Source organism: Nerophis ophidion, linkage group LG10 (assembly GCF_033978795.1).
Source record: "Nerophis ophidion isolate RoL-2023_Sa linkage group LG10, RoL_Noph_v1.0, whole genome shotgun sequence".
Classification (NCBI taxonomy): Eukaryota; Metazoa; Chordata; class Actinopteri; order Syngnathiformes; family Syngnathidae; genus Nerophis; species Nerophis ophidion.
The window spans coordinates 67,549,665-67,572,414 of NC_084620.1; the positions used below are offsets into that span (position 1 = coordinate 67,549,665).

General features: G+C 39.8%; 2 protein-coding genes across 6 annotated transcripts in view; both read left to right on the forward strand.

The window, feature by feature from the left end:
* Nucleotides 1-20,063, forward strand: part of trim24 (tripartite motif containing 24) — a 34,052-nt gene extending 13,989 nt beyond the window's left edge. For 2 of the 4 annotated variants that reach the window (XM_061914508.1, XM_061914513.1), the window contains 14 exons: nucleotides 2,424-2,538; nucleotides 2,613-2,759; nucleotides 2,828-2,942; nucleotides 6,070-6,221; nucleotides 6,322-6,567; nucleotides 7,821-7,943; nucleotides 8,030-8,156; nucleotides 8,272-8,329; nucleotides 11,634-11,760; nucleotides 11,836-12,116; nucleotides 12,180-12,291; nucleotides 12,377-12,442; nucleotides 14,370-14,525; nucleotides 18,124-20,063. In XM_061914508.1, the coding sequence (XP_061770492.1) occupies nucleotides 2,424-2,538; nucleotides 2,613-2,759; nucleotides 2,828-2,942; nucleotides 6,070-6,221; nucleotides 6,322-6,567; nucleotides 7,821-7,943; nucleotides 8,030-8,156; nucleotides 8,272-8,329; nucleotides 11,634-11,760; nucleotides 11,836-12,116; nucleotides 12,180-12,291; nucleotides 12,377-12,442; nucleotides 14,370-14,525; nucleotides 18,124-19,395 (3,097 nt within the window). In that variant the 3' untranslated portion in view covers nucleotides 19,396-20,063. The remainder of the gene's footprint in view (nucleotides 1-2,423; nucleotides 2,539-2,612; nucleotides 2,760-2,827; nucleotides 2,943-6,069; nucleotides 6,222-6,321; nucleotides 6,568-7,820; nucleotides 7,944-8,029; nucleotides 8,157-8,271; nucleotides 8,330-11,633; nucleotides 11,761-11,835; nucleotides 12,117-12,179; nucleotides 12,292-12,376; nucleotides 12,443-14,369; nucleotides 14,526-18,123) is intronic. The other 2 variants (XM_061914511.1, XM_061914512.1) reach the window with 2 other exon arrangements.
* Nucleotides 20,064-20,205: 142 nt separating this feature from the next.
* Nucleotides 20,206-22,750, forward strand: part of LOC133561205 (fibulin-1-like) — a 39,201-nt gene continuing 36,656 nt past the window's right edge. Inside the window, exons 1-2 of one of the 2 annotated variants that reach the window (XM_061914515.1) lie at nucleotides 20,206-20,376; nucleotides 20,473-20,602. In XM_061914515.1, the coding sequence (XP_061770499.1) occupies nucleotides 20,322-20,376; nucleotides 20,473-20,602 (185 nt within the window). In that variant the 5' untranslated portion in view covers nucleotides 20,206-20,321. Of the gene's footprint in view, nucleotides 20,603-22,750 lie in introns of both variants that reach the window. The other variant, XM_061914514.1, reaches the window with a different exon arrangement.

Consider the following 22,750-nt stretch of genomic DNA (forward strand, 5'->3'; position numbering starts at 1 on the left):
AACAAAAGACGTTGTTGAGCCTTTCTGTCTGTAGAAGCAGTGTTGGAATTGTTTGACCCTTTCTACGAGATTGTTGTTAATTACGAGTGGAGGGTGTTCTTTCTGTCATTTCCTGCGGAAGTCTACAATTAGTTCTTTGGTTTTGTTAGTGTTAAGAACTAAGTTATTTTTAGCACACTGTGAAGCCAGCTGTTGGACCTCTGCCCTGATGTGGACATAAACCGAGAAGGTGGTACACTTTGACATCCAATTTAGACCTGGAAAAGGCGAGAAAGACACTAAAAGACGCTGGTTTGCGTCACCTTTTTAAAAAAAACCTTTGTGAGGATTATGATTCATATTTCATCCAAACGGGAAGATAAGGACGTCTCATTAGTCGGCATTCCAGTGATAGCAGACATTGTACAGTACATGTTTGTTTTATTATGTTCCTAGTTTGTATATCTTGTTTAGCACTTAACAATACTGCTGCACGATGTTTAGTGTTTTACTAAAGCTGGATCTGTTTTGCACACAGCTTCCAACATTTTGGCTCATCCTAATTATATTCAGGCTAAACAATATTAGCTTCTGGACCAAATTTGTCCCAAAGTAGTCTTTGTGATTATAACAGCAGTGTTCTTGTTGTTGAAAGGAAAAGCAAACGTTGTTAAAATTAAAGTTAAAGTACCAATGATTGTCACACACACACTAGCTGTGGTGAAATTTGTCCTCTGCATTTGACCCATCACCCTTGATCACCCCCTGGGAAGTGAGGGGAGCAGTGGGCAGCGCAAATCATTTATGGTGATTTAACCCCCAATTCCAACCCTTGATGCTGAGTGCCAAGCAGGGAGGGAATGGGTCCCATTTTTATAGTCTTTGGTATGACTCGGCCGGGGTTTGAACTCACAACTTACCGATCTCAGGGCGGACACTCTAACCACTAGGCCACTGAGTAGGTTGTGACAAGTCTGTGAAATTATTGAGCCGCTGTAAGTTTAAAGGGGAACATTATCACCAAACCTATGCAAGCGTCAATATATACCTTGATGTTGCAGAAAAAAGACCATGTATTTTTTTAACCGATTTCCGAACTCTAAATGGGTGAATTTTGGCAAATTAAACGCCTTTCTGTTTATCGGTCTTTTAGCGATGACGTCAGAATGTGACGTCGCCGAGGTAACACACCCGCCATTTTCATTTTCACATTACAAACACCGGGTGTCAGCTCTGTTATTTTCCGTTTTTTCGACTATTTTCTGGAACCTTGGAGACATCATGCCTCGTCGGTGTGTTGTCGGAGGGTGTAGCAACACTAACGGAGGGATTCAAGTTGCACCACTGGCAAGAAATCTGCCGCCAGACCCCCATTGAATTTGCCAGAGTGTTTGCACATTTTACCGGCGATGCTAAGACAGAGATGGCACAGAGATGTATGGATAACCTGCAGATGCATTTGCAACGATTAAGTCAACGAAATCACAAAGGTGAGTTTTGTTGATGTTGTTGACTTATGTGCTAATCAGACATATTTGGTCACGGCATGACTGCCAGCTAATCGATGCTAACATGCTATTTACGCTAGCTGTATGTACATTTGAAACTAGATACCCACATTTAATGCAAAACAAACACTTACCAATCGACTGATTTAAGTTGCTCCAGTGTCACAAGATGCGAAAGTCCTGATCGTTTGGTCCGCACATTTTACCTGCGATGCTAATAAGGCAGCCATGCTATGGGCCACTTCATTAGGTACACCCACGCTATGGCCGAATAGCGTCAATAGCTAATCGCTCAATAGCTTCAATTTCTTCTTCAATTTCGTTTTCGCTATCTGCCTCTATACTCCGACCATCTGTTTCAATACTTGCGTAATCTGTTGAATCGCTTAAACCGCTGAAATCCGAGTCTGAATCCGAGCTAATGTCGCTATATCTTGCCGTGGTAACCGCCATGTTGTTTGTATTGGCAGCACTGTGTGACGTCACAGGGAAATGGACAGTCGCATCGCAAATAGCGAAAATCAAGAACTTTAAAGCTTTTTTTTAGGGATATTCCGGGAGGTGTAACATTTTGAAAAAAACTTTGAAAAATAAAACAAGCCACTGGGAACTGATTTTTATTGTTTTTAACCCTTTTGAAATTGTGATAATGTTCCCCTTTAAACTGAGCTAAATACGTAAACATCACGCTATTATGAATGTCCCTGATACTATATTACATTTATACAAACAGCATGTATATATAACCTTGATAGAGGTTTTTGGATGTTTCTTAGAGCGCTTTAGGAATAGAGCGACTCTGCTTCATCGTTAGCTGACTTTTGCTAATGTTTGTTTACAAGTAAGAGTTCATTAAAAAAAAAAGATGTATATGTGTTCTTGCAGGTCCTCTTTAACCGCATGTTTTATGAAGATTTATTAATTTTTTTCACTAAGGCTCCAGCAAGTTGAAGAAAACCGAAAATCAGTCACGAATGAAATAAAGAAGTCCATCTGCAACCTTATTATGGAGATCAACAGGAAGGGGAAGGTTCTGGCTAACCAGCTTGAGGTTGGTTTTTTTAATGGTAATCAACCCTGTAGTTTGATGTACGCATTTTTTAAATTTCCTGGCATATTTTTCAGTCTCTTACTACAGATCACGAGATGGGTCTAAAAAAGCAGCAGAAGGACGTCGACTCTCTGCGCAGGCACCTTGACCACGTCATCAGTTTCACCAAATGGGCCACAGCCAGCCAAAGTGGCACCGCCCTTCTCTACTGCAAGAGACTGGTTTGTGACTTTTTACCAGCCAGCCATTCAAACACAAGTAAATTCATACTAGATCTTTTTCTATTTAGATTCTATTCCAGATCAACTACCTGATGGGGGCAAGGTGCAATCCCGCCATCATCCCTCAGAGTTCTGTCCGCTTCCAGTGTCGCTCTGGTTTCTGGGCCACAAATGTCGATCTTGGTAAGAAACGTTTCCACATAAAATGGCTGAAAAAGCTTGTTTTTTTCCGAATAAGTCCGCATCTGTCTCCACAATCATGTATAACATGCCCCCGATTTATAAATGCTATACCTCAAATAGACACAAACGTGGAATATTGTAACCATGACCAAAGTATATAATGTATTTATTAAAGCACATTTTATATTGTAATAAATAGTAGAAAGCATTAGTTGGACATGCTGTAATGGGAAATCTGGAAATATGTGGATTACATCGTAATTGAATGCATGTTCGAAATAAATTGCTCTTAAACTTATAAAGCATTTAATCGTAATTCATCACATTTAGTTCTGTGTTGGCCCTGCGATGAGGTGGCGACTTGTCCAGGGTGTACCCCGCCTTCCGCCCGATTGTAGCTGAGATAGGCGCCAGCGCCCCCCGCGACCCCGAAAGGGAATAAGCGGTAGAAATGGACGGATGGATGGATAGTTCAGTTAACTGGTAATTAGTTGCGACTAATCAAAGTTTTTTTTATATTAGGTGTGCCTTAGACTGATCATTTGTATCACAAAATGATTGTACAGATAAAACTTAGTCTTTCGTAATAAATCATATTTAAAGTATAATACAAGAAATATTCTTGTGAAAAAATGTTTAATAATTTAATGTATAAATAATGAAAACGTCTACTATTTTAACAAATAGAAGACGGCATAGCTCGGTTGGTAGAGTGGCCGTACCAGCAACTTGAGGCTTGCAGGTTCGATTCCCGCTTCCGCCATCCTAGTCACTGCCGTTGTGTCCTTGGGCAAGACACTTTACCCACCTGCTCCCAGTGCCACCCACACTGGTTTCAATGTAACTTAGATATTGGGTTTCACTATGTAAAGCACTTTGAGTCACTTGAGAAAAGCGCTATATAAATATAATTCACTTCAAATAAGGTATCATTCATTTGTAAAAAAAAAAAAAAAAAATACAACAACATACATGGGCTATGAGTATTGGCTGATAAGTGATATTATCTGATACAATCTTGGCAGGAATCATACATATTTTTATTATTTTGTAATGTGGAAGGTTGAAAAAGGTTTCATAAAGTGAAATTACTCGGAACAATGGAAGGCCTGAAAAACACTAACCAATTTACTATTAACCGTCTGCAATGCACATATGTTGCGACACCTTGTGACCACATTATGGTAAACTCATGACGCAGCAATGAATGATGTGGACATGTTTGTTACTGGAGACTTTGTTTGTGTTGGTAAGGTACATCTATAATTATTGTATACATTTTTGTATTGCTTTTGTGTTTTAGACTGCACTATTGTTGAATTAAGGACACTCATTCTGCATGTCTAGCTTGTGGCTATTGTGTGCATAGCTGTTGTGTAGCTGCTAGCTCCTAGTAACCTATAGCCTACCACGTTTACCGTTTGTAAATGCCTTGACTAAAATACAAGAAAAGACCAACCTTGTGTGTTCATTAGAGGACATTAGTTGTCCCAGTGGCTGTCCAGTTTTGCAGAAGAAACACGCTGCAGGACTGCTTGTATCAGAGCGCTTACATCAAAAGTTTCATATCCGAGCTGGTATAAACTATTTTTGCTGATATCAGGCTGATATAAAAATCATTGAGTTGCAAAATGATGTGTTCTTGCAATAATTTTACGATTAACAACCTAATTAAATTATAATATTTTTATTAAGTATTACTGTTTACTACAAATAGGTAATTATTAATTCACAGCAATCAATGCATATAATTTATTTTCTTGTAAAAAATAATAATGATAAACATTATTTAATTTTATCATAAAATATTTGTACAAATAATGGCTTCATCTTGTATCAGAGCGCTTACATCAAAAGTTTCATGTCCGCGCTGGTATAAACTATTTTTGCTGATATCAGGCTGATATAAAAATCATTGTGTTGCAAAATTATGTGTTCTTGATATAATTTTACAATCAACAACCTAATTAAATTACAATATTTTTATTAAGTATCACTGTTTAATACAAATAGGTAATTATTAATTCACAGAAATCAATGCATATCAATTATTTTCTTGTAAAAAATAAAAATGATTAACATTATTTAATTTTATCATAAAATATTTTTACAAATAATGGCTTCATCTTGTATCAGAGCGCTTACATCAAAAGTTTCATGTCCGCGCTGGTATAAGCTATTTTTGCTGATATCAGGCTGATATAAAAATCATTGTGTTGCAAAATTATGTGTTCTTGATATAATTTTACAATCAACAACCTAATTAAATTACAATATTTTTATTAAGTATCACTGTTTAATACAAATAGGTAATTATTAATTCACAGAAATCAATGCATATCAATTATTTTCTTGTAAAAAATAAAAATGATTAACATTATTTAATTTTATCATAAAATATTTTTACAAATAATGGCTTCATCTTGTATCAGAGCGCTTACATCAAAAGTTTCATATCCGAGTTGGTATAAACTCTTTTTGCTGATATCAAGCTGATATAAAAATCATTACCATGAATTGATTAACGTGGACCCCGACTTAAACAAGTTGAAAAACTTATTGGGGTGTTACCATTTAGTGGTCAATTGTACGGAATATGTACTGAACTGTGCAATCTACTAATACAAGTATCAATCAATCAATCAATCAATCAAACTGTGTTGCAAAATGATGTGTTCTTGCAATAATTTTATGATTAACAACCTAATTAAATTATAATATTTTTATTAAGTATCACTGTTTACTACAAATAGGTAATTATTAATTCACAGCAATCAATGCATATAAATAATTTTCTTGTAAAAAATAATGATAAACATTATTTAATTTTATTATAAAATATTTTTACAAATAATGGCTTCATCTTGTATTATATCATCAGAATCAGATTTATTTGCCAATTATGTTTAACACAAAACGGTGTTTGAGTTGGTATACTATTTTTTGTTCAGGCATTGTTACTCAATGGGCAAAAAAGATGGAATCTCATTTAATGTTGCAAAATAATGGTCTCCCTGATAGATGCCTGTTCCTCTCTGCAGTTGAGTTAGGAGCTACTGTTAGGGAATGCAATTACAGTACATGTGAAATAAGCCAATATTGCGTATTTCTTATGGTCATTTCCCAGGTTCTCTCCTAGTTGACAGGAGTGCAGTGCCGCCGCCGCCGCCACCGCCCATTCCCAACCAACAGGTCGGACCCCGAGGAGAGGCTCCGCCCGGGGGACTGACGTTATCAGCTCAGCAGCGACAAAGCACGCTGGCCCAGCTCCAGATGCAGGTAGGAGGTTCCGCTTTAATGCACCTAGCGGTGCAGTTTATAACCAATCGGAAGGCATCAAATTTCTGTGCTCTCTGCTTTGGTAATTCCTCTGTCTCAGGTTGACAAACTTTCCCAGCAGCCCCACAGGCAGGCCGCTCCCAACCACTGGTCATGGTACCATAACGCCAGGCTCCCTGGACCCCACGGCCATCCGCCCCCGACCAGACCCATCCACGGAGGGTCCTCCCCCTCGCAAACCATTACCAACTTGGCGCAGCTGGGACGGAGATATGGAGGCACGCAAGTCAACACCAGGAGCCCCAACTCTGCCATGCTGCACAGTGCCGGATTTCCACCTCCCCAGGTAAGAAGCTGGGAGGGGAAGTTGGGGGGAGTCTGGTGTATCGTTATTTTAAGGCCTACTGAAATGAGATTTTCTTATTTAAACGGGGATAGCAGGTCCATTCTATGTGTCATACTTGATCATTTCGCGATATTGCCATATTTTTGCTCAAAGGATTTAGAAGAGAACATCCACAATAAAGTTTGCAACTTTTGGCCGCTAATAAAAAAGCTTTGCCTTTACCGGAAGTAGCAAACGATGTGCGTGTGACGTCACGGGTTGTAGGGCTCCTCACATCCTCACATTGTTTATAATCATAGCCTCAAGCAGCAAGAGCTATTCGGACTGAGAAAGCAACGATTTCCCCATTAATTTGAGCGAGGATGAAAGATTCGTGGATGAGGAAAGTTAGACTGAAGCACAAAACAAAAAGAAAAAGCGACGGCTCCCGGCAGCGGCAGTGTGAGCAGTGTAATTAGACACATTTACTAGGATAATTCTGGGAGATCCCTTATCTGCTTAGTGTTTTAATAGTGTTTTAGTGAGATTGTAAAGTCATACCTGAAAGTCGGATGGGTGCGGTGAACGCCAGTGTTTCTCAGAGAAGCCGAGGAGCCAAGCTCACAGCTGCCTTTTTTGACATCTGCTGCAGGAGGTCTCGTAATCCACTGATGTCTCCGGTAAGAGTCGACTTAATATCACAATTTTCCCATCCAAAAACTTGCTGGTTGACGTAGACAAACATGTTCGCTTGACGGCTCTGTGTTAAAGCTTCACAACAACAAAGAAACACCGGCTTTGTCTCGGTTGCTAAAGGCAGCTGCAATCCACCGCTTTCCACCAACAGCATTCTAATTTGACGTCTCCATTATTAATTGAACAAATTGCAAAAGATTCAGCAAGACAGATGTCCAAATTACTGTGTAATTATGCGATGAAAAGAGACGACTTTTAGCCGTAAGTGGTGCTGGGCTAATATGTCCCCTCCAACCCGAGACGTCACAAACACGCGTCATCATTCCGCCACGTTTTCAACAAGAAACTCCGCGGGAAATTTAAAATTGCAATTTAGTAAACTAAAAAGGCCGTATTGGCATGTGTTGCAATATTAATATTTCATCATTGATATATAAACTATCAGACTACGTGGTCGGTAGTAGTGGGTTTCAGTAGGCCTTTAATGCTACTTATGTTAAAAGTATCTCAGCAGGATTATTATTTTTGGTGTGTAAAGGCCTGTCTCTTAAACTTGTTCCTTGTAACTTTTGTCCTAGGCCCTGCGAGATTTGATCAATTCATCCAGTTTCTCTTCCAAGCCAATGGAGGTATCACAGGGCAACTTCCGCTACCCGCATCCTGTGTCCGCTGGAGGGGCCACCCAGGTGCCACCAAATCAGGTGGGTTTAATAACCCTGGTCCATGTCAGCACATACATGTATTTGCCATTTGCGTTTCTTTTGTTTGATGTTTTCCCTGTTTTCAGCGCAACCTGGCGGAGATGTCCTACCTGAAACGGAGTGAAGCCGGCTGTCCTGTACCTTCCAGTAGCATCGTCCTCTCGAGACCCAGTTTGACTTCAAGCCAAACCTCAAAAACTGCCGACAAATTAGGTAGACTAAGGACCACCTTTAGTGATTCAGATAAAATATTAGCATAAACTGGTGATATTAATGGTATGTTGTTTCATCAAGTTTCGATTAACACATTTTATTGTCTTTTGTCAAGTTCAAGGAAAGCAGATCTCACCGATGGTTAAACCGTCGTCTTCAGAGAGAACCACAGGGTAAGAAAGGATTAGGAATTCTTGAGTCGCTCATATTTTCTGGCCTAGAATAAACGTTTTTTTGTTTTTTGGTGCTGTGTATGAATAAGTATGAGGTCTACAGTCAACAAGATAAATGACAAAGTCTGCAATAGTAGTAATTCATTCCATTCATTCATTCATTTTCTACCGCTTATTCCCTTTCGGGGTCGCGGGGGGCGCTGGCGCCTATCTCAGCTACAATCGGGCGGAAGGCGGGGTACACCCTGGACAAGTCGCCACCTCATCGCAGGGCCAACACAGATAGACGGACAACATTCACACACTAGGGCCAATTTAGTGTTGCCAATCCACCTATCCCCAGGTGCATGTCTTTGGAAGTGGGAGGAAGCCGGAGTACCCGGAGGGAACCCACGCATTCACGGGGAGAACATGCAAACTCCACAAAGAAAGATCCCGAGCCTGGATTTGAACCCAGGACTGCAGGACCTTCGTATTGTGAGGCAGACGCACTAACCCCTCTTCCACTGTGAAGCCCATAGTAGTAATTACAGGATCCTAATATGTAGTTGTTGTTTGGGTAATATTTTTTATAACAATGTGTTTTTATTTGAATGCTTGTAAGTAGGACTGCACAAAAAGTTGGCAGGGAAAGATTGCGATCTCAATCAGGGATGGGTACTGTTCACGTTTGAACCAATACGGTATCAAATCCCAGTACCTGACAATCGATATCGGTACTTAACCAATTTCCAGTATAGCTCGGTTGGTAGAGTGGCCGTGCCAGCAACTTGAGGGTTGCAGGTTCGATTCCCGCTTGTGCCATCCTAGTCACTGCCGTTGTGTCCTTGGGCAAGACACTTTACCCACCTGCTCCCAGTGCCACCCACACTGGTTTAAATGTAACTTAGATATTGGGTGTCACTATGTAAAGCGCTTTGATTCACTTGAGAAAAGCGCTATATAAATATAATTCACTTCACTTCACAATTTTTGTGTGTGTTAATAAATATTGATTGTTTTTGAGAATTCAATATTTTTTACTTCAACATTTAAAAATTAGAGTTATAACTGGTTTTATTATCATCATATTGTCTTTTGCAATTTGACCATTAAGTTAGAAGTCCAAAACCATTTTTTTCCCTCAGAATTTTCAACTGACTTGAAGTGTTTTGCCAAAAGGATAAATTGTAATACCGGAATATACATTTTCAGAATGTGCTTGGTCTATTTTTGGGCAAAGTAAGACAAAGAAAACAATTTTTAAGTTGTCTTTATTTTTCTAATTATTACGCCATGATTTTACCAGTCAGGCCTGCCTGGGAATAGATTTTCCTCCATGAGGCCCCTGAGCTAAAATGAGTTTGACACCCCTGTACTAGGTTTTGCAGATACACAATAATATTGTTAATATGCCTCACAATACAAAGGTCTTGAGTTCTATCCCGGGCTCGGGATCTTTTTGTGTGGAGTTTGCATGTTCTCCCCGTGACTGCGTGGGTTCCCTCCGGGTACTTTGGCTTCCTCCCACTTCCAAAAACATGCACCTGGGGATAAGTTGATTGGCAACACTAAAGGGGCCTTAGTGCAGTGGTTCTGAAACTTTTTTGTCATCTCCCACTTTGGAGAAGGGGGAGTTTTCAAGCCTCACCTGCCCCCATCGCCCCAACAGAACGCTAATGCCCAGCTTAACATTTTCAAAGTTATTGAACATCAAGTAACATTCAAGTTGTATACATTCAAACTCAATAACATAAAATAACATCAAGTTCAATAATAAATAAAATAACTGTGCAGCTGTGGTATAACTTGCATCAAGTTCAATAATAAATAAAATAACTACTCTGCCAGTTTTCTTTGAAAGAAATCAAAGTGACTTATTGACGTGATTGGGGTGTGTGGTCTTGAGGTGTCTCTTTAATTTGTTGGGTCTCATGCTGTCTGCCGCTAGCGGTTTTAGACACAGAACACACAGGGTCTCTCCTCTGCCCCCACCACCGTTGCCGTGAATCCAAGAGCAAGATACCCTTCATCATATTTTCTTTTCGGTTGGCTTTTTGGTTGATTAAGCCCGTCAGATTTTTGTTTCTCTGCAGGCACAGGCTCTGGCTCCCTTTAAGGTGCGAGTCACAAATTTATCCATTTTGTGTAATTGTGGGCCACACATCAGCCTGCTACCCATGCGCGTGAAAGATTGTTCCGCTTAGCCCCGCCCCCATTAGTTACTGTTGCTATGTCTGTCAAACTTTCGCTCCTACCTAGAAATTTAAAGCCTTGAGGAAAATTAAGTAATTTACATTTATTTATATAGCTGAATTCACAGACAGAATCACAAAGTGATTTACAGTCTGTATAGAAAATTAAAGCATAGTAAAAAAAATAATCTAAGACTGTAATAAAAATAAAACAATTTTTAAAGTGAAATTTCCTCCCGTTCCTCACGCCCCACCTGTCATGTCTCTATTCCCCACTAGTGGGGCCCGCCCCACGCTTTGAAAAACGCTGCCTTAGTGTGTGAATGTGAGTGTGAATGTTGTCTGTTTTATCTGTGATGGCCCTGTGATGAGGTGGCGACTTGTCTTGGGTGTAACCCGCCTTCCGCCCAAATGCAGCTGAGATGGGCTCCAGCACCCTCCACGACCTCTAAAGGGACAAGCGGTAGGAAATGGATGGACGGATGTTATTCTGTTCTTACATGGGGAAAAAACAACTGTAAAAATGTGATTAAAAAAAAGTTGGGATGTTCTAACTAATAAATAATAATAATATTCTTCGTCCCTAATAATACCAAGCTGATACAATATATATTTTTAGCATGTTTTTAAAAAAAGAAAAAAATTCCATTTGACCCTTGCATACTTCGATTTTTTAGTATAAAGCCTTAAGGTGGAAAAAGTTTAGACACCCGGTGGTTTAGCTCGGTTGGTAGAGCGGCCGTGCCAGCAACTGGAGGGTTGCAGGTTCGATTCCCACTTCCACCATCCCAGTCACTGCCGTTTTGTCCTTGGGCAAGACACTTTACCCACCTGCTCCCAGTGCCACCCACCCCACACTGGTTTGAATGTAACTTAGATATTGGGTTTCACCATGTAAAGCGCTTTGAGTCACTAGAGAAAAAGCGCTATATAAATATTATTCACTTCACTGAACAAAAGTATCAAAAGTATTGATATTTTGATTTGAGAGTTGATATTAAAGCATAAAGATCAGTATCTGTCCGCACACTAAATAAGATGACACGGTGTACATGTGCGTACAGCGTTTTGCAACCTCGTGCAGCCGTACTTGTAAGTTTTATGATGTCATTTTCTAAAAATGTTTCAAGGACGACCTCTTGGAAGCTGAATACTGAGACGCCGGCGGCTCCCTCAGCCAAGCGACGTAGAAGGTTATCCCCCGGGCCCATTATCGTCATCAAGGACGAACCAGAGGACGAGGATGAAGTTCGTTTTGTAAGACCGAGTCTATTACTCTTGAGGTGTGATGGATTACTTAGTGCTTCTTCTGTAATGGTCTTTGTCTATCAGGTGCAGTCCAGCCTTCCTGACAGCAGCACGGGGGCCCGGCCACACCCACAAGGGCCTAAAGCTTGTGCTCCTGCCCAACCCTCGACATCGGGCTCCAACCCGGCAATAGGACCTCAAATTACAGCGCGGCCAGAGTCGGAGAAAGTCTCTCAGCCGGAGGATGACCCCAACGAGGACTGGTGTGCCGTGTGCCAGAATGGAGGAGAGTTACTCTGCTGCGATAAGTGCCCCAAAGTTTTCCATCTGGCCTGCCATATCCCCGCGCTGAATGAGTCTCCGAGGTATCAACAGACTATTAACAGCTATTAAGTCACATACATGCTAAAATCTTGGTTTGTCCTCAGCGGGGAATGGTTTTGTTCGTTCTGCCGAGACCTCGTCAGCCCTGAGATGGTGTACGACTGTGATAAGAACGACACACACTTGTCGGAAAGAATGGCACCAGTTGACCAAAGGGTATACACTCATTTTTTCATACCAGTGGTATGTGTCTTTTTGTGAATCTTCACCCTAATGTTATCTTACTCTCACTCTTTTTCAGAAATGTGAGCGGTTGCTTTTACTTCTATACTGCAATGACATCAGCACAGACTTCCAGCACGCATCGGTAGGACGCCGCCTAAAAAATACTTAAATGTTTGAAAAATAGCCTGAAAATTAGGGATGTGCCAATTGGCCAACGATCAGTATCTGACAATTTTTTTGAAAAACTAGGTGATTGCCATTGACAATTTATGCCTTTCATTGTCAATCACAAATCCTCTCTGGCTAATCTTGTCCATACGGAGTGTGGACTGGCTCCCCTACATTAATAATAGTCCTCTATGTTACGGCAAATAAACTTCATTTCTTAATATCTTAGGTATTATTATCAAGTGGAGAGCAAGCTCGAGCTTGCATGCTAATAGCTTAAATAACCGCTAAGCTCGCTAGAAACAACAGAATGAATAAGTAGTGAAGTGATGATGGAAGCGCATTGCAGCAGATATTATCAGGAAATTAACAAGTATATTATTAAGAGTCTAGAGAGAGGATAACATAACGGCAATTTTTTTCAATAGTGTCGAAACCAATATCAGGATGATCGATACTAGAGTGATTAAGTCGATCTTTTTGATTTCTCTAAATGTGTATATTTTTAGTATTTGTTAATGTTTACACATTTTGAGAGTAATTCTCAACACCATTAAAGGGATTTAAATTAATAGATAGTGTATTTGGTTTTGTTTAGTTATTTTGTACTCTTGTCTTGGTTTTGATCAAATCATTGTTTGTAATTAGGGATGCACCGAAATGAAAATTTGTGGCCGAAGCCGAATAAAATTTAAACGCTTGGCCGAAGGCCGAATACCGAATAATGAATGCAGTTTTTCACAATTTTTTTAATATTGCATAAGTAGCCTAGAATAAATATTTAGACATGTTTTTCAAATAAAGTCATTTTTTATTGAATATTGACATTTTGTTAATATTCCAGTAGTCTTTGGTTTTCCAAAAAAGCACAGTTTTTCATTTATATTAGGCCTTCAAATAAAACATGCATTCCAAAAAAAAATGAAGTGCATTAAAGTGGATAAACCCACAACAAATGAATTATTGTCTTTTTGGCAAAAGTCTGCTTAGCCACAGTAGATATGCTAATAATGTAAACAGAAGGCTTAAGTAAATCTCAATTAAGTGTGTGCTTGTAACCTCATACACTTATACAGGTAGCCTACACAACAGGCTAATAATGTAAACAGAGGACCCACTAAATCTCAATAAGTGTGTGCTTGTAACCTCATACACTTATACAGGTAGCCTACACAACAGGCTAATAATGTAAACAGAGGACCCACTAAATCTCAATAAGTGTGTGCTTGTAACCTCATACACTTATACAGGTATACAACATATCCCAACGTCACCACGTCACTGCACGTTGGTTGATTGCGTCACCGCGTCAAAAAATTGCGTCACACGCCACTATTCGGCCTTGTTTTTTTTAACTCATTCCACCGAAGGCCGAATGTGGCTTTTTTTGCCATATTCGGCCGAATATATTCGGTTACCGATTAATCGGTGCATCCCTATTTGTAATAAACGAGAATAATGAACTTTGAATATTATATTAACCTTGTTCAACTGTCAATATAGCACTCACAATTATTACATTGAAAAATTTACAGTTAATACATGTGATCAGTATTGGTATCGGCCGCTCTTACTCATGGCTAATTGATATTGGAATCGGCAGCTTAATTCCTTTTTTGGAACGTCCCTATAAAGATTGATAAAAAAAAAAAAAGCCTAAAAATGATATTTATATAAAAATGTTTGTTTTTTGGACTAAACATAAGATAAAACAACACTTTTAGGTAGTTGTATCGACCACTTTTGTTGCTGTCATTTCTCACTTCTGAAGGAGTCCAAAAAGTACAAAGAACTAATATTTATATAAAAATGTTTGTTTTTAGGACTAAACATAAGATAAAACAACACTTTTAGGTAGTTGTATTGACCACTTTTGTTGCTGTCATTTCTCACTTCTGAAGGAGTCCAAAAAGTACAAAGAACTAATCAAAACCCCGATGGATTTATCAATGATTAAGAAGAAGCTTGGGACATTTGAGGTGGACCCTTACTCCGCTCCGGAAGGTTTCGTGGCAGACATGAGGCTCATTTTTCGCAACTGTGCCAAATACTATAAGGTAAGCAGCCAAGAATATGCAAAACTACAGTCTCTCACTAAATTAAGTACACAACTATTTAATGACAGTACATTAGCCTCAAGGAACAGTACTGTAGAAATGTATACACAATGGTATCTCAGGATATGACTTTAATTGGTTTTGTGACACAGCTCAAACCTCAAAAAACTAATAGAATATACTACACAACTACAGTACAGTACTTTCATGAAGTAATAGCATGCAAGTATAAAGTAATGTAATAACAATGTACATACCGTATTTTTCAGACTATAAGTCGCAGTTTTTTTTCATAGTTTGGCCGGGGGTGCGACATATACTCCGAAGCGACTTGTGTGTGAAATTATTAACACATTACCGTAAAATATCAAATAATATTATTTATCTCATTCGCGGGAGAGACGAAGAAAATGTCAGCAATCGTCACACACACGTCAACCAATAAGAATTCGGCGGGGGAGGGTCATGGTAGAAGTGCATTGTTGGTCATGGAATGCTAAATGCTATATGCTACAGCCATAGCTATTAAAATGGATCATTTCATCGTTGGCGGTAACATAAAAACTGAGAAGGGCTGAACAAAAATGGCACCAAAAACGAAATGATGTACTGCAGATTACAAGCTGGACGCAGTGAAATATGCAGCCGAAAACGACAAGAGGAAGCGGCGCATACCTTTTGGATTTGGCTGAGTTGTTTAGAAGCGACATCGAGGAAGAAGATTTCATGGGATTTACCGATTAGGAGTGATAGATTGTTTGGTAAACGTATAGCATGTTCTATATTTTATAGTTATTTGAATGACTCTTACCATAATATAATAATAATGATAATAATAATGGATTAAATTTATATCGCACTTTTCTATTGTTAGATACTCAATGCGCTCACAGAGAAGTGGGAACCCATCATTCATTCACACCTGGTGGTGGTAAGCTACATCTGTAGCCACAGCTGCCCTGGGGTAGACTGACTGAAGCGTGGCTGCCAGTTTGCACCTACGGCCCCTCCGACCACCACCAATCATTCATTCATCATTCATTCACCAGTGTGAGCGGCACCGGGGGCAAAGGGTGAAGTGTCCTTCCCAAGGACACAACGGCAGCGCTTTTTTGGATTTCAATAGGTGGGAAGCGAACCTGCAACCCTCAGGTTTCTGGCACGTCCGCGCTACCCACTGCGCCATGCCGGCCCTAATATGTTACGTTAACATGACAGGCACCTTCTCAGTTGGTTATTCATGCGTCATATAACGTACACTTATTCAGCCTGTTGTTCACTATTCTTTATTTATTTTAAATTGCCTTTCAAATGTCTATTATTGGTGTTGGATTTTATCAAATACATTTCCCCCATAAACTCCAGTGCGACGTACAGTTGTGTTCAAAATAATAGCAGTCCCACATCACTAGCAAGATGAATCACTGTTTTTGTTAGAATTTCAACTTCTACACTGCAAGTACGTTTCTAGGTTTTTTTTAAAGGTATAGAAAACCAACAGGCATGACATGCATGCTGCTGATTTTGTGAAACTGAATCATTTACTAAAAGGGGCATGTTAAAAAAAATAGCAGTGCTGAGTTCAATTAGTGAGGTCATTGATTATGTGAAAAAAAAAAAAAAGGTGTTAAACAGGTGGCTCTTATTTAAGGATCTAGGCAACTGACGCTGCATATGCTGGCTGTGCATTTGTCCTTAAAAAACAGAGTAAAATGGGTCGTTCCAGACACTGTTCAGAAGAAGTGCGTTCTTTGATTAAGAAATTAATAAAAGAGGGGAAAACCTATAAAGAAGTCCCGAAAATGATAGGCTGTTCAGCTAAAATGATATCAAATGCTTTAAAGGCCTACTGAAATGAGATTTTCTTATTTAAACGGGGATAGCAGGTCCATTCTATGTGTCATACTTGATCATTTCGTGATATTGCCATATTTATGCTGAAAGGATTTAGTAGAGAACATCCACAAAAAGTTCACAACTTTTGCTTGCTAACAGAAAAGCCCTGCCTCTACCGGAAGTCGCAGACGATGACGTCACATGTTGATGGCTCCTCACATCTTCACATTGTTTTTAATGGGAGCCTCTAACAAAAACAGCTATTCGAACAGAGAAAACGACAATTTCCCCATTAATTTGAGCGAGGATGAAAGATTCGTGTTTGAGGATACTGATAGAAAAAAAAAAAAAAAGTGCGATTGCATTGGGACGGATTCAGATGTTTTTAGACACATTTACTAGGATAATTCTGGGAAATCCCTTATCTTTCTATTGTGTTGCTAGTGTTTTAGTGAGTTTAACTGTACCTGATAGTCAGAGGTGTGTGTCCACGGGTGTCTTGAGGACAGTGTCTCAGGGAAGTCGGGCAGCTTTATGGGCGGCACAAGCTCAGCTGATCTCTGGTAAGAAGCGACTTTTTACCACAATTTTCTCACCGAAACCTGCTGGTTGACATTCAGTCGGGATCCATGTTCGCTGTGATCAATAGTAAAGTTTCACCTCCGTGAATTTTAAACAAGGAATCACTGTGTGTTTGTGTGGCTAAAGGCTAAAGCTTCCCAACTCAATCTTTCTACTTTGACTTCTCCAATATTAGTTGAACAAATTGCAAAGGATTCAGCAACACAGATGTCCAAAATACTGTGTAATTATGCCGTTAAAGCAGACGACTTTTAGCTGTGTGTGTGCAGAGCTCATATTTCCTAACAGCCCGTGACGTCAAGCGTACACGTCATCATTACGCGACGTTTTCAAGAAGAAACTCCCGGGAAATTTAAAATTGCAATTTAGTCAAATAAACCGGCCGTATTGGCATGTGTTGCAATGTTAAGATTTCATCATTGATATATAATGATGTTAATCATTAATAACATAATAATAATAATAATTATTATTCATCCCGATTCTTAATATATTCATGTTGGCCCTGCGATGAGGTGGCGACTTGTCCAGGGTGCACCCCGCCTTCCGCCCGATTGTAGCTCAGATAGGGGCCAGCGACCACACAAGGGAATAAGTGGTAGAAAATGGATGGAAAATTTTCAAAAAAACGATTAAAAAAACAGAACATAAAAAAGGAAAAAAAGAACAATTGAATTACTATTTTTTATAAGAATCATTTTAAAAATGTTTTTAGGCCATCTCCATTCAACTAACCTACAACCTTTTTTGAAAAAAATTCATTATAATTATTTTACAAAATCATAGATTGCTTGAATCAGTTTGAATCAAGAATCGGGCTGGATCAAGTTGCCACCCAAGAAATCTGAATCGGATCGAATAGTTAGGTGTCCAAAGATTCACACCCCTACGACTAACAGTCGTATCGGCCCTGAAAAAAACATATCGGTCAATCTCTCAAAAAGTGTTGGTATAAATCCAGCAGAGTTTACCAGATAAATCGCTCAATATTTTCCAGCAGGAAGGTGCTTTGAGAAAGTTTGTGACTGCATCTCCTAACCCCAACTTCCTCAAATAGCTGGGAATTACTGTACTGTAATAAAAATGGTGTGCTCAGTTTTGTAAGATACTATATAATTAACTGCTCATTAGGTTCACGTGCACGTTTGATATTGGTTCATTGTCATATCCCCTATTGCAGGCGACCTCGGAGGTGGGCAGTGCCGGCTTATATTTGGAAGACTACTTTGAGGAGCAGCTGAGGCTTGTGTATTCCGACAAGATTTTCCCTGGTGGAAGAGAAGAGGGCATGATCCCACCGCTAGAGGATGAAATCGACGAGGAGGATGAGCAGGAGCCAATGGAGTTAGGCGCACCCCACCCGGAGGACGCAAACGCGACCAGCCCCGCTGAGAACACAACCCCCACTGAGGAGCACAGCAAGGCTCCTCCTGAAGAAGCAGAAGAGGAGACATTAAAAACCAAGGAGCAGGCGACTGATATGAGCGAAATAAGGACGGAGATAAGGATGGCGGGCACGGCGGGACACACATCACCTGCAGAGAATGTCAAGCAGGAGGAAGAAATGCCTTCTGAAGAAGCTGAAGGCAGCTCAGGACAGGACGCCAGCCCGGAGTGTGCAGAGGAAAATTTACCAGAAAAATCAGTTAAAGGCCAAGAAAGCGCCGAGGAACATTTACCAGAAGAATTTGTTGTACACCAGGAAAGCACAGAGGAAAATTTACTAGAAGAATTAGTTAAAGGCCAGGAGAGCATGGAGGAAAATGTACTAGAAGAATCAGTTACAGGCCAGGAGAGCATGGAGGAAAATTTACTAGAAAAATCAGTTAAAGGCCAGGAGAGCATGGAGGAAAATTTACTTGAAGAATTAGTTAAAGGCCTGGAGAGCATGGAGGAAAATTTACCAGAAGAATTAGTTAAAGGCCAGGAGAGCATGGAGGAAAATTTACTTGAAGAATTAGTTAAAGGCCAGGAGAGCATGGAGGAAAATTTACTAGAAGAATCAGTTAAAAGCCAAGAGAGCACAGAGGAAAATTTACCCGAAAAATCAGTTATAGGCCAGGAAAGCAAAGAAGAAAATTCACCAGAAGAATTAGTTGAACATCAGGAAAGCACAGAAGAAAATGCACGAGAAGAATCAGTTAAAGGCCAGGAGAGCAAAAAGGGAAATTCACCAGAAGAATCAGTTGAACATCAGGAGAGCACGAAGGAACAATTACCAGAAGAATTAGTTAAAGGCCAGGAGAGCACAGAGGAAAAATTACCAGAAGAATTGGTTAAAGGCCAGGAGAGCACAGAGGGGAATTTACCAGAAGAATTGGAGAGCACAGAGGGAAATTCACCAGAAGAATTACCTAAAGGCCAGGAGAGCACAGAGGGAAATTTACCAGAAGAATTAGTTAAAGGCCAGGAGAGCACAGAGGTAAATTTACCCGAAGAAACAGAAGTGTAGAAAAAAACAGTCTTCCACTTAATAGGAAACTAGTGAATGCGTTATTTAACACTCATCTTTGCTGGAGATGCACATCGGAGCAATTGAGATTTTTACAGGGTGGACAATTTTTAATATTTTACTATAAAGGATGACACCATACACTAAGACATGACGGTACCTCCCTTAACAATGTATTGTATTTCCACAATCCACAACTATGGTATATATTCCTTCATCGTGCATGATAATTCCTTTTCTTCTGTTTCATGCACATATCCTGCGGACTTTATTGTTTCGATGCAGCGGAACTGTGATTGTATGCAAGGAGACACTGTATGCATCGTGTACAGAACACAAGCAATCCCCTTTTCCAAGAAAAACAAGTCTTATCTTTTTTTGTTTTGTTTCTGTTTTAATTAATCAGCGGAACATTTCTCCGCAGGCGTCTTCATTATCAGCTGCTGATAATTCCGAGACGTGACGATCAGTCTTGTTCATTTCAGTGTCCTTGTACTACATGATGTAAGGCAACAGGAAATAATCTGTATTTTTTTAAAAACATCATTTGAATAATGATTTCTGGTAATTTCATTAACTTATTTGGTTTTGTGTGAGGGTGATGCCCCTTAATGATGATGTATTTAATGCAATTTATATATCTATAAAAAAGTAGTGATGGCAAAACAGACCGTTTGAATGTTTTATTGGAAACAAAAAATTATAGAAAAAAAACAAAGAAAATTAATGGAATGATTCACGTATTTTTTTAAAAATAATGTTTTAAACGTGTAAAAAATGCAGCTCCTAAAAACAAAAGAAAGTTGATGACATCACATTCCACCCGCCCTCCCAAGACCAGCAGGCAGGCGGGTCTTGTCCTTCCTCGCTGAGCTCTGTGGAGTAGACACGCAGCCGCAGGCGTCCGTGGAACAACTCCCTGCGTCATGTCACCGTGGATTGTATTTGTATTTAACATTTGCGCCGTGCTGCATGCCAACGGTAGGACCGCGGTCTTTGTTCATAACAACTCGCTTCACGTGTGTGTGCATTTTTCGCCAACTTTTGAAGTTTTGATGCTTCCATTCCTTTCTCCAGCCTTTCTCGCGACCACCCCGTCCACCAATGCACAGTTCCTCCACAGGTGCTGCGAGAACGGCAAGCAAAAGGCCCTGAGCATACGACTCTGCACAGACCTCCCTCACATCGCCAACTCTCACATTTGCAGGTAAGCGAGGCAACACCTGGTTTCTATGCAGCGACCTATTGTCCCCTGGAGGCTTGCGACTCCAGCAGCCAAGGAGCACTCACCCACTGTTTTCATTGCTTTTGAGCACCCTTTTCTTGTATCATCTGCAAAATGGAAAAAAAATATTAATATAGTAGCTGTGTAACGCCAATGTACAGAATGAATGTATGAAATACCCCCAACCCTTAACTGTCGCTTTTGAGTAGTAAGTGCAACATTTGTTAAGTGGCCCCCTGGAGCCCTTAAATGCCCCCTTTGCTGTAAAAACACCTGGTCCACAAATGGGGGTCAGAAATAAAAATGTAAAGAATGTTGCAATTTGTTAACCCATCACAAGTATTCACCAATATGGAATTAAAGCCTAAAATAATGGTGTCCAAAGTGCGGCCCGGGGGACCAATTTTGGCCCGTAACTCATCCTTTATCGACTTTTGGCTGATCATAAAGATTAACTGAGTTCATTACCTAATCCAATCCAATCCACTTTATTTATATAGCACATTTAAACAACAATAACGTTTCCAAAGTGCTGCACAGCCATGTTAAAAACAATTGTAAAAAAAATAATTAAATATAAAAAAAAAGTATACATATATATATTATGCTCCACCAATGACTGAATAAAAACAAAAAATAAATAAATATTAAACCAATAAAAACAATATAAAAACAAATAGATGTTAGTATTGCTGTCAAATGATACGTCTTTAAAATCCGATTAATCACACTTCTGAATTTGTATCATTGCATTTTCCGCACTATAAAGCGCAACTGGTATATAAACCGCACCTGCCAAACTTTCAGGAAAAAAAAAAAATCCATATATTAACCGTAATGGACGATAAGTCGCAAGTATATACTTTGCAAACTTAGTTATTTACACAGAAAGATTCTGTAAATGTTTTATTAACATACATTGTTTACGACAGGTGTGTATAACAAGGCAGTACAATGGTTAAACAAACAAAACAGAAGCCATCGTCATGGCGAAGTTAGCTCTCCAATCATCTTAACGGCCTCAATAACTCCACGGTGACGTTCTGTTGAATTTTCTGAGGAATTTATGAAACTGAAACAATGCGAAAAGAATGTCATTGTAAGTTAGTAATAGTAACACAGACACTCGTAAAAGTGGTAGATACTTTATTGATTACTTCAGGAGAGTTCCTTCAGGAAAATTAAAAATAGCATATTATAAAAGTAGCACATTAGCTAATGCTATCGACGCTCACTTGCTTACATTACGATAGCGTGTACAAATATGCATGAAAACACTCCTACAGACTTCACATATGCCACGGTTTAGTAAGTATAAATAGTTTTAATTATATTGTATAATTTACAAACGTTGCTTGGAGTGTTGCTAGGCTTCACGGTGGGAGAGGGGTTAGTGCGTCTGCCTCACAATACGAAGGTCCTGCAGTCCTGGGTTCAAATCCAGGCTCGGGATCTTTCTGTGTGGAGTTTGCATGTTCTCCCCGTGAATGCGTGGGTTCCCTCCGGGTACTCCGGCTTCCTCCCACCTCCAAAGACATGCACCTGGGGATAGGTTGATTGGCAACACTAAATTGGCCCTAGTGTGTGAATGTGAGTGTGAATGTTGTCTGTCTATCTGTGTTGGCCCTGCGATGAGGTGGCGACTTGTCCAGGGTGTACCCCGCCTTCCGCCCGATTGTAGCTGAGATAGGCGCCAGCGCCCCCCGCGACCCCTAAAGGGAATAAGCGGTAGAAAATGGATGGATGGATTGGAGTGATGAATGAAAAATAATCCATACGAATATGAAATGCTATGGAGGGCTAAAAGACAGAACGGCACTTCTACTTCCGGTTGAAAGCACTAAATTGCAGGACACTGCTGCATATACAGTGCGCAAACTCGCCAATAATAGCGCCAGAGCACAAACTAACACACCTTTTTAGTGTATTTGCTTGTTTGTTTGTTTTTTAACTATTTGCAATATTGCCGGGAGGGAAGGAAAATCCATAAATAAGGCTCACCGTGTTATAAGCCCCAGGCTTCAAAGTGTAGTAAAAAATACGCCTTATAGTCTCTAATATATGGTAATCACGATTAATCCAGAGTATTACTAATGGCATGGTTTTGCTTGCTTGATTTTAATTAATTAA